Source organism: Trichosurus vulpecula, chromosome 3 (assembly GCF_011100635.1).
Source record: "Trichosurus vulpecula isolate mTriVul1 chromosome 3, mTriVul1.pri, whole genome shotgun sequence".
Lineage (NCBI taxonomy): Eukaryota > Metazoa > Chordata > Mammalia > Diprotodontia > Phalangeridae > Trichosurus > Trichosurus vulpecula.
In genome coordinates this window covers 126,250,841-126,262,239 of record NC_050575.1, presented here as the reverse complement: position 1 = coordinate 126,262,239, position 11,399 = coordinate 126,250,841, and the positions used below count along the sequence as shown (strand labels likewise).

General features: G+C 40.9%; 2 protein-coding genes across 2 annotated transcripts; one reads left to right on the top strand and one right to left on the bottom strand.

Moving 5' to 3' along the window:
- Positions 1–2,108: 2,108 nt before the first annotated feature.
- On the bottom strand, positions 2,109–6,262 carry LOC118842207 (olfactory receptor 1L4-like). Its single transcript, XM_036749808.1, has 2 exons — positions 6,238–6,262; positions 2,109–3,043 (listed from the first exon to the last, which is right to left on the bottom strand). Exons 1-2 carry the CDS (start codon positions 6,260–6,262, stop codon positions 2,109–2,111), a joined length of 960 nt encoding a protein of 319 aa, XP_036605703.1.
- A 4,025-nt stretch (positions 6,263–10,287) lies between these two features.
- Positions 10,288–10,981, top strand: LOC118843631 (cytochrome c oxidase subunit 5A, mitochondrial-like). The gene has a single exon (XM_036751352.1). It carries the CDS (start codon positions 10,337–10,339, stop codon positions 10,799–10,801), a length of 465 nt encoding a protein of 154 aa, XP_036607247.1. The 5' UTR covers positions 10,288–10,336; the 3' UTR covers positions 10,802–10,981.
- Positions 10,982–11,399: the final 418 nt, after the last annotated feature.

The following is an 11,399-nucleotide window of genomic DNA, read 5'->3' as shown; positions in this document are numbered from 1 at the left end:
CCTGACCAAAAGCTCAAGGGTGAAGTATTTGGCTGGGGACATGAGCAGCAGGCAGCGAAAAAGGACTCAGACTCAGACTCAGACTATAGAATCTTTTTATGGTGACAAAAAAGATCAAAACATACAGCCAGAAGTCAACAAAGTTAAAGAGCCCACATCAAAAGCCTCTAAAAATATAAATTGGTCTCAGGCCATAGAAGAGCTCAAAAAGGATTTGGAAAATCAAGTAAGACAAGGGGAAGAAAAATTGTTAAGAGAAATGAGAGTGATGCAAGAAAATCATGAAAAACAAGTCAACAACTTGCTGAAGGAGATCCATAAAATAATGAAGAAAATAACACCTTAAAAATAGACTAACACAAAAATTGGCAACAAAATTCTTTAGTTTAGACTCCCCCAATGGTAAGCTTAAATTTCCTTCAGATAGCAAGGATTTATTTCCCTCCCATGCTCCAATTAATTAAAAAATAAAAAACAACCCAAATATATGTAACAGATATGTAATGCATAATCAAGCAAAACCAATTCCTAAACAGGCCAGTCCAAAAATAAACATGTCTTATTCTGTACTCCATCCATTTTTTCTTGTTAAGAGAATGCTTTGTCACCAGTCTTCTGGAATCTTGGTTGGTCATTGTGTTGACTTAATGGTAGCTTCCTTTGAGAGCTACCAAATAAACAGAACATTTTCCACAGGTGTACCTCCTTGGTATATGAGTGAGCAAATAAAATGTCTGATCATCTGGGGGCATGTTAAAATAAACAGAATGGCAATACAAATGGGATCAAAAGCCACAACAGTAAGCTCTTTGAGGGGCATGTTGCACTAACAGTCTCCTGAAGAAGAGTACCTGTTTAATGAGATAGCTCTCATCTTTTGTAAGGTCTTCTCTTCTTGCTATTATGGGTAATTTGCCCCATCCTAAAAGGGGCTTTGTCTCTTGAGAGTTTTGGAGAACAACTTTGATTTCTTTGAGTCAGATGATCATCTTCATAGCAGATGGAGGATTTTCCCTAGATTACCATACACACCTTATATGGTCTAGACCCTCTCCTCATAGAGTAGCTTAAGGGGAAGAGAGGATCATGGTCCTGACAGGGAACACTGTGCTCTAGAGCTGAAATGGATAATTCTGAAGCCAACTGAGCACTACACGACACAGCCAGAGAAAGTAGCATAATGGGAAAGGTGTAGGAACTAGACCTATGATTTCATTTGTATAGGTAACTCCTAGGTGAGGAAACTCCCTCTATCAATGTGGGTCAGCTCTTTCTCGGCAATTTATAGTCTTAAAGGTTTGCTTAGTGTACTGAGGAATTAAATGAGCTGTCCAGAGTCACACAGCCAGTATGTGTCAGAGGCTAGCCTTTAATAAGGTTGTCCTATCTTAAAGGACAGCTCTCTACTTAGTATGTCATGCTACCTCCAGCACGGGCCCATGGGGCTTAATGAAGGGATCAGGGTGGGACCAGGCCAGAGTTCACAAGCACTGGGGAAGAAAAGTGTCATTTTGTAGCTTCCTATTTTAACTAATTATTCTTGCTAACTATGTGATGGGGGATAAATGCTATCAAAACTATTTAAATTTTAGTGCCATGGGACAAAGCCCAGGTTGTCCTACCCTTGGTTATAGTTTTTCTTAGATGAGTGCCTTGCAAGAAACAAGTGCTAACTAATGTATGTGAAGTAAATGAATTGATGAAATTAGAGCTGACCTTTGGCACATTTGTGAATTTGGCGGTTTGTCTTTGGTATTTACCCATCATGCACACTTTCCTCAAATTCATGGAACTCTTTCTTAGTCTTAATCCTCCTTTGTGTACTTCTGCTTTTTCCACCATAAAACAATAACTAGTTCTGTGATGATCAAAAGTCACCTTCTCCCTCTAGGCTTCAACCCCCTCATCTGTAAAATGAGACAATTGGACTTAGATGATCTCTAAGATCTCTTTCAGTTGTTACACTCTGTGTTCCACATTACAATATTTTCTATTCTAAGTTTCCTTCTCACTCTAGCATTCTTATGTTCTAAAAGTCCCTCTACTTCTAGCATTCTGGGAGTCTCTGCTGCCATGAATCTATGATTTCTAAAACTTGATTCTATCCCTCAACTTCCCAGGCCCTGTTTCATGTCCTTGTTCCTAAGGCTATAGATAAAGGGATTCAACATGGGGGTGACCACTGTGTACATGACTGTGGCCACTCGATCTTTGACCACAGAGTAGCTGGACAGGGGCCGGAAATAGACATAGATAATACTTCCATAAAAGAGTACCACAATGGTGAGGTGGGAGCCACAAGTGGAGAAGGTCTTCCATTTTCCTGATGCCGAGGGGACTTTGAGGATGGCAACAATGATCCGAAGATAGGAGAAGATTATGCATAAGAAGGGGGTCACAATAACAGCCAATGTCTCTGTCATGACCACAACCTGACTAGAAGAGGTGTCAGAACAAGAAAGCTTCAGCACTGGCTGGGTGTCACAGAAGAAGTGTTTGATGACGTGGGAGGCACAGAAAGACAGACGGGACATGAGAAGCACACGTAGGAGAGCGTGGAGATGTGAGATCACACAGGAAGCCACTGCCAAAATGACACAAAGCCTGTGACTCATGACCATGGCATAGTGTAAGGGATTACAGATGGCTACCAAGCGGTCAATAGCCATGGATGCTAGAAGATAGCTATCTGTGTTTCCAAAGGCCATGAAAAAGTACATCTGCACTAGACAGCCTATGTAGGAGATGGCCTTTGTCTCTGACAGGAAATTCACCAACATCTTGGGAACAATGTCAGAGGTGAAGCAGATATCAGTGAAAGACAAGATGCTTAGGAAGAAATACATTGGGGTATGAAGCCTTGAGTCTGAGCGGATGGCTAGAATGATAAGCAAATTTCCGAGGAGGGTGACTAGGTACATGGTGAGGAATATGGTGAAGAGTGGCTTCTGTAACTGAGGGTTGGAGGATAGTCCCAAGAGAATAAATCCAGAGGTGCTACCACTGCCCCAGCTGCTATTGTCATTCTTTTCCTCTAGGGTATCTGCAATTTTCACAGAAGGTTTAATAATTAATTATAATAATAATATAATAATGAAATACTAAAATTATTATTTCAAAAATAAGAAGAATGATCTCAGAGTAGCTCTCATTACTACAGTACATGGTGTTTCAAAAGTTGTAGTACAGATTAAGTTTTGATATTTAAATAGATGAAACTTAATAAAAATTTATTAGAACTTAAACTAAGAATCTTGGGACATCCTATATTTGAAGGTTTACATAGCACTTTTATCAAAACAGCTCTGAGTCAGGTAACACAAATAGAATTCTCACCACTTTACAAATTAGAAAATAGAGGATCAGATAGATAAAGTGATTTGTTTAAGGTCACACATCTAGTAAAGGCAGGGACCAAAACTCAAACTCAGGCCTTCTGATCCCAAGACATGTTCTTTTTGAATAAACAATTCATTCCATTCCATATAAACAGAGGCAAGGACAAGAGACATCTTTGCATTTTGACAAGTCAGTTGGTAGAATGGAGAAAACACGGCTAAGAGTTTGGACTCCAGGTTTCTTGCTAATGTATTAGCTGTGTGACATTGGGAAAGTTACTTGATATCTCTGAGCCCAGGTTCTGTCTATAAAATGACTGTTCTGCCTATTTCAGAGTGTTGTTTTGACCATCACATGACACAAAGTAAGCCAATTCTTTTAAACGCTGATAGATTGTTAGAGCTGGGAGTCACATTAGAACTCATTTTAGAGATGAAGAGACTTTGGCTCTGGGAGGGTTAGGTGACTTCCCCAATGTTACACAGCTACCTAGTGGCTAATAAAGCCAGTGTTAAAGATAATATGCATAATACCAATGTCTTAAAGTCCAAAAGAATGCAGTCATACTGGGGGAATTTCAAGCGACCGACAGCAGATACAGAAGGATTCTGGATCCTATGAAATTGCATCAGTCTCTGAAAAATCTGAAAAGCAGTTGGTCACCTCGGGCCTGTTGAACAAAGCTATGCTGTGATATAGAAACCTGATAAACCAATGACAAATGAAATTAATTAGTGTTATAGTCCAGCTCCTGAAACATTGAATCCTGAGGAGGAGAGAAATAGAAGATCTGCAGAATGTTAGCTCTGAAACAATTTTAAAACACAGAATGTTAGAGAGGGAAGATACCTTAGAACAAAGAAGGTTAGAGCTGGAAGAGATATTATAAAATAGAATGTTGAAGTTGGAAGGGAACTCAGAACATAAGAGTGTTAGAAGAGAGAATGTCAGAGGTTGATGAACATCAGAACTTATTTATAACATAGGGTGTTAGAACACTCTTGACTTTCATTGTCGATAAAGTTCTCGAAATGTCTTATTAAAAAATTGGTTTGTAAGCAGTTAGGGAAGAAGTGATCACTCAAAAGAACCACAGTGGGTTTCCTTAAGAGTAGGTAGGTTATATTAATTCTCTCTTGGCAGTCACTAAAGTGAGAGATAAGGAGAATTCTGTTAGAAATAATAATAGCAGCTAGCATTTTTATAATGCAAAATACTTTACACATGCTATCTCATTTGATCTTTACAACAGCCCTGTGAGGCAGGTGCTATTTATTCTCCTCAGTTTACAGATAAGGAAATAAGGACTAAGGGGTTGAGTGACTTGCCCAAGGTTGCACAGCTAGGGAGTGTCTGAGGAAAGTTTTCAAGTAAGGGTCTTCCTAACTCTGTGTCTAGCATTTTATTCACTCCATGTCCTGGTAGCCTGTAGTATGCTTACATTCACTAGATTTGGGATATTTGAATTTTGGCACGAGAGAGAAAGAGAGAGAGAGAGAGAGAGAGAGAGAGAGAGAGAGAGAGAGAGAAATAGAGAGAGAGAGAGAATAACAGAGAGTGAGAGAGAGAGAGAGAGGATCAAATGCTGTGCCAAAATTGAAGTCTAGTCTGTCTAGTCTGTAACCTTCCCTTAACCTACTAGTCCAGTTGTTGTTTTGGTCCATACCTGTGATTTTCCTGGTGTAGGGATCTCTTACTGTTGGAACTTCCTTCACCAATGCAGATCAGCAACTAGTCAGTAAGTTAGACTAATCTCAGAGAGTTTCCTGATACCTTGAGAGGTTAGATGACTTGTCTATTTTAACACAGGGAATGCATATAAGAAGCAAGACTTAAAAACAAGTCTTCCTAGCTCTGAGGCTAACCCTCTATGTACTAGTCCCCATTATCTCTCACCAGCCTGGTTACACTGTCATAACCTGTTCTTGATGAAGCTCTTAGTAATCACTGCTTCCGATTATAGACATTCACAAACCATTCCTTTAATATTACATTCTAGATTTTCTCTAAACATAGTATTCTATTGCTTGTAGACGCTCCATTCTTTCCTTTTTTGAAAATCAAGACATTTTTATACTCCTTTCTAGTCCTAAAATCTTATTCCATTATCATTATTTTTTTCAGAGATCACTGACAGTGGCTCAGAAAACTCTTTATCTATTCTTTCATTACTTAGAAAATGTGAATTTTCATTTTGGAAAGAAATTATATCAGTGCAACAATGGAATGGTGTGCTTGAGGAGATCGTAAGCTCCCTGCAAATGGAGATTTTAGGTCAGAGACTGAATGAGCAACCCTTACTTGTCAGGATGCTGTAGAGGAGATTTATGCTTTAGGTAGGGATTAGACTATAAGATGAACTCTGAGGTTCCCTCTGACTTTGAGATTTGGTGATTCTCTGAAATCTACCCTCATGTACATTTGAGCAGATAATAATAAGAATAATTAATATTAGTACTTTAAGGTTTGGAAAGCACTTTACATGTATAAGTATATATGTATGCATATACATATACACAGATACATATATATGTATATGTATGTGTATATACATATACAGTAGCTATCCCCACTTTACAATTGAAAATGAAGCTGGAAGAAGTTAAGTGACTTTCCCAGGGTTACATGGCAAGTGTGTTTCTGAGACAGGATTCAAACTCAGGTCTCCCTGCCTCCAAATCAAGCACTCTTTGTCTTATGATACCTAATCTAAGATAAAACCTCATCTCCAAGAATATCTTATGTAAGTATATAACATCACAAATACTATCCACCTTAGGGGGATTTTACCCAATGATGTACAGTTGTTATTGAAAGGAGATTCCCAGCATGCCCTATGGGAGCTGCATGGGAGAAGTGATGACCTAGCTGTACCAGACATTAAAACTCAACACTCACCTGGATGTCTAGGTGTGGATGCCATATGTTCACAGATGGATTTCAGAATTTTTCTGCGAGGCCTCAGGTGATAGTGTGATACTATCTCAGGAAAGACAAATTAGAGGCATCATCATTTCCTATATAGGGGTATAGATGAGGGAAAGGGAGAAAGTGACAAGAAAAGGGAGAGAGGAAGAGAGAGAAAAGGAGGGGAAGAGAGGAAAAGGAAATGAGGGGGGGGAAGAAAGAGGTGAAAGGGGAAGGAGAAGAGAAGAGAGCATGTGAAAGGAGGAAGGAAAAGAAAGGGGGAAGAAAGGAAGTTGGGATACATGAGAAAGGGATAAGGTAAAAGGAAGGAAAAGAGAGAATAGGAAAAGTAGAAAGGGAGAGGAGGAAAGTAAATTTGACTACGGAGAAAGTAGTTGAAAGAGAGATAGGGACAGGAAGACATGAAGTGGAAGGAAAGAAGGAAAGGGGAGAGAAAAAGAGGGAGATGGAAGAGAGAGAGAAGGAGAAAGGGGGACAGAAATGGAGACAGAGGGCATAGGAGAGGGAAAGATGAAGCAGATAGTGGAGAGACAAGGAGAGGGAGAAAAAGAGTTGAAGAAGAGAGGAAAAGGAAAAGTGAGAAGGAAAGGCAGAAAGGGGGGAGATAAATGAGCTCACTTTTCAATAATGTAAACCATTACAAAAAGGTATAAAGAGTACTTTATAATCTCTGTGAGAGGGGTTACTAGTATTTTAGTGTGCAATTCCTAGTATTCCTATTTTACAGATGAAGAAACTGAGGATTCAAGTGACTTGCCAGACTTGACATAGCCAGTAAGAAAATGTCTGAGCTAGGGCTTGTAGCACCAGCTGGAAGAGTCCACCTAATCAAGCACCTCTGTTTCACAGATTAAAACATTAGAAGAAGAGAGAAAATGAAGAAAGTAGATAAAAAGAGGAAAAGAAGAAAGGGGAGTTGTAAGAGAGGAGAGAAAGAGGGAGAGAGAGGAGAGATAAAGGAAGAGAGAAAAAATGAGAGGGATGGGGAAGAAGAGGCAGGAGGAGGGAAGGAGAGAAAAATGAAGAGGAAAGAGATAGGAAAGAGGAAAAGGGGGAGGTGAATAAAAGAGGAGAAGAGAAAGAAGGAGAGGGGAAAAAGAGAGAGAAAGAAGGAAATATACTGATGGAGAAGGGTATGAAAGAGAAAAGAAGGAAGGTCTCTTTCCATATATATGTCTATACCTGTATCTGTATCTATATCTACATTAGACGTGTGCTATGTTGAAAAAACAGGTTGATGTGGTAGAAAAATTAGCATAGAAGTCAGGAGATCTGAGTTCAGTTTCTGGCTCTGCCACTAATTTATATGACCTTGGGCAAGTCTCTTTCCCTCTTCTTCCTCTGTAAAATGGGGGAAAGGTTAGACTAGAATGTTCGTAACTCTGACCTATAATCTATATTTTTTGTTAAGGACGGGGCTCTGGAAATACCCACGGGCAGGCTGGAAACAGAATAACAGAGAAATCAGAGGTAGGGAAGTGAAGGCACAGAAATGAATCACTGAACTTAAGAAGGTTCAATTGAGAGATGGAATGGACATTTAGAGGACAGACACACCAGGGCACAGGGGTCAGAGAGTCATGTCTGAGACTGCCTACAGAATGGTTTGGTCCAAGAACTGTGGTTTCTCCCCTCCCCCTGTGGAAAATCAGCCAGGAAGAAGGGGATTTCCTCAGGGTCCAAGAAGGCTGAGAGAGAAAGTAAATAGTAGGATGAGACTGGGGGAGAAACCAACAATCTCATGGACTCAGTCAAGAGAAAGAGATGGACTGGGATTGCCCAGGACTATGCAATGGTTTCACATATCCATAATTGGCTGACCTACAGATACATTGCATGAGGGAGTCCCCACTCTGGTTAAGTAGTTTCTTACCTTTCTGGTTGAGTCTGATGTTGTGAATCATCCCTAAGGAACAAAGCATGAGAATAAAGAGGTAAAGGAGAACATATCATATTTGAGGGATCTATTTGCACCCTGACTTCTCTGTACACATATGTCCTATTTGCCTAGGTTCTATTGTATTCTAATTGCACACACACATTCTATCCATGCACACACTTTATTCCCATGCATGATCTATTTTTGCTTGCAATACTGCTACTGCTACTAGCACCTATCTGATCACCCTTTAAGGTACACAAAGCACTTTACATGCATCTTCTCACTGGGATTCTCCCAACAATCCTGTGAGGTAGGTAGTACAAATATTGCCATCTTACAGATGAAGAAATTGGGATTGGTCAAGATGAACCTAAGTGACCAATGGGGAAAATAGGAGTCTCCTGTGAAGTGTCCTTGGCATTTCATCATTGGCGGGGTGGGACGGGGAAGGAGAGAGGAAAAGGAGGTAAGGAAAGATGGAGAGGTAAAGGAAAGAAGCATTTACAATTGAGAGGGACCTTGGCAATAATGTAGTCCAACTTCTTCAATTTATGGGTGAGGAAACTGAGGCCCAGGGGGTGAGTGGGTTGTCTGAAGTCACAGAGCATTTTGGGGGTAAAATGGTGGTGAGAATTACAGTTTTCCAGGGCATTGTAGGCCTACTCCACTCTATGTCAGTATTTCAAATGCAGAAGTAAGAAGGAGCAGACGGGAAGGGAAGAACAGAGATTAGACTAGTTGAACTGTCGTCTCAGAGACCCTCTCACTTCTTACCCTTCTGGGGTTGGCCTTGGGCAATTGTCTGATATAAAAGGAAGTCCCAGAATCTGTAGGGCAAAATCCACTATTGAGTCAGCCTTGCATCTCTGAGGAGTGAGGGTTGGAGGTCATTGAGTAGAAAGTAGTCAGAATTCTTCAGAAACAGTCTCCTCTTGGGTGAAGTGCTGGGGGTAGGGCAGCTGGGAAGGGAATTTGCTTATGGTTAGAGGCAAGAAGGGCCTGTCCATGCTGAGTTCTGGGGAATTGGCTCTGGTTGCCGTAGGAGAATATGACATCCCTATGGTGTCACCAAGTTCCTGTCCGAGAGCCAAAGGCGAAATTAGACTCCAGAGACTCTTACCCTTAGGAAGGAAATTAGAGGCAGGTAGGGGCTGGGGATGGGGAAGTATGCCCACACAAGTGTGCATGATTCTGTTGGCATGTATGTGTTTCTGTCTTGGGGGAGGGCTATACATATGTGTGAATTGTTCCACATGTTTGTGTGCAACTGGATGTATGTCTGTGTGTGTGAAAGACAAAAACAGGTGGGAGAGAGATAGAGAAAATGAGGGGGAAAGATGAAGGAGAGAGAGAGAACAAGAATGTAATTTAGATGTGAGTAAAAAAAAAACTTCTGTTGTGGAGCTGAATGAAACCATTTCCCTTTCTGCGTATACATGCTATAGAACTCATAGAGTTAGAGATATAAATGACCTTAGAGGCCATTTCGTCCACCTTCTTTTTAAAGATGAGGAAAATGAAGCCCAGAGATGTTTAAGTGACTTGCTCAGGGTCACATGATTTGTAAGTGGGAGATCTAGGTTTTGAACTGCAGTCCTTTGACTCCAAGTCCAGAACATTTTCTCCTGCACAATGTCTCCTGTAAATACACATTCTATCAGCAAATCTCCTCTATCTCCAGACACTTTTCATCTCCATGTATCCAGTCGTCATACCTATTCCATCTATGTGCACCTTCTGTCCACACACATTCTGTCATCACGCCCCTCCTGTCCATACACATGTTTTCTCTATACACACAGATTTTATTGGCATACATGTCTTATCCACATATGATTCCCTATGTGTACATATTTTATTTCAAATCTTTTTTATCCATTCATACATCCCTAGATCATGCATGTTTTGTTTGCCTATGTTATATCTGCACATACATTTTCTATTTTCAAATTTCTACTGATACACATATCTAATCTTCATAGATTCATATGCACAAATGTTTCTCATAAGTACACAATCACATTCATATTCTATAAATTCCACAAGCTTGCCTTCAGATTATTGTGTGGAGCTGTGAGCATGCACCCATGAACATGTGGGTTATGCCAGACAAGGATTAAGAACTATGGTTGTGAGCAGTCGGCAGTCAGTGGCTCGGTCAGTCAGTCGCCCTCGCCCGCTGTTACCATGCTGGCCGCCGCTCTCCGCCGCTGCTCCACCTCGGTGCGGGTCCTGCTGCCGAAGCCGGGGGCTGCAGCCCCCTCCTCCTGGTCGTCCTCCTCCTCTCCCGCCGCCTCCGCTATCCAGTCAGTTCGCTGCTACTCCCATGGGTCCCATGAGACAGATGAGGAGTTTGATGCTCGCTGGGTGACATACTTCAGCAAACCAGATCTTGATGCCTGGGAATTACGAAAAGGAATGAATACATTGGTTGGCTACGACCTAGTTCCAGAACCCAAAATCATTGATGCTGCTTTGAGGGCATGCAGACGGTTAAATGATTTTGCTAGTGCAGTTCGCATTCTAGAGGTTGTAAAGGACAAAGCAGGACCTCATAAGGAAATCTACCCGTATATTATTCAGGAACTTAGACCAACTTTAGATGAATTGGGAATCTCTACTCCAGAGGAGCTGGGCCTAGACAAAGCATAAACTCTTGTGGATGGGCTTCCTAAGGACTTCTTGGTAATGCTACTTGATTATACACATTTACCTGGAGATGCTGATGATGAAATATTATTTGAACATGTTTTTCTTTATTGAGTTCCAGTCTGTATAATATTTACTTGGACCTTAATAAAAGGGAAACAGTTTGAACTTAAAAAAAAAAAAGAACTATGATTGTTTGAGCGCAGAGATAAAAATATTTACCAGAGCCACATCTAAGTATTTGATGGGTTGTCAAGTGGAGGAGTGACTAGGCATGATCTGCTTGGCCCCTGAGGGAAGAACGAAGAGCAGTGGGTGGAAGTTGAAGAGAAGCAGATTTAGGCTTGATTTAAGGAGATGTCTTCTAATCATCAGAGCTGACCCAAAGTGAAATGGCCATCCTTAGAAGGCAGAGCCAGCTATCTTGTGTAGTGGAGAGAACGCTGGGTCTGGAGTCAGGAAGACCAAGGCAAATTCAAATACGGCCTCAGACACTTACTGTGTGATCCTGGGCAAGTCATTTCAACTCTGTTTGTCTCAGTTTCTTGAACTGTAAAATCAGGATTATAATAGCACTTTTGTTGCTGGATTGTTGTGGAAA

Bases quoted from the DNA above. Each gene is read 5' to 3' on its own strand.
- LOC118842207 (XM_036749808.1), bottom strand. From the start codon at position 6,262: ATGGCATCCACACCTAGACATCCAG. The intron at 3,044-6,237 runs GTGAGTGTTGAG...TGAAAATTGCAG, and splicing joins ATCCACACCTAGACATCCAG to ATACCCTAGAGGAAAAGAAT.
- LOC118843631 (XM_036751352.1), top strand. From the start codon at position 10,337: ATGCTGGCCGCCGCTCTCCGCCGCTGCTCCACCTCGGTGCGGGTCCTG.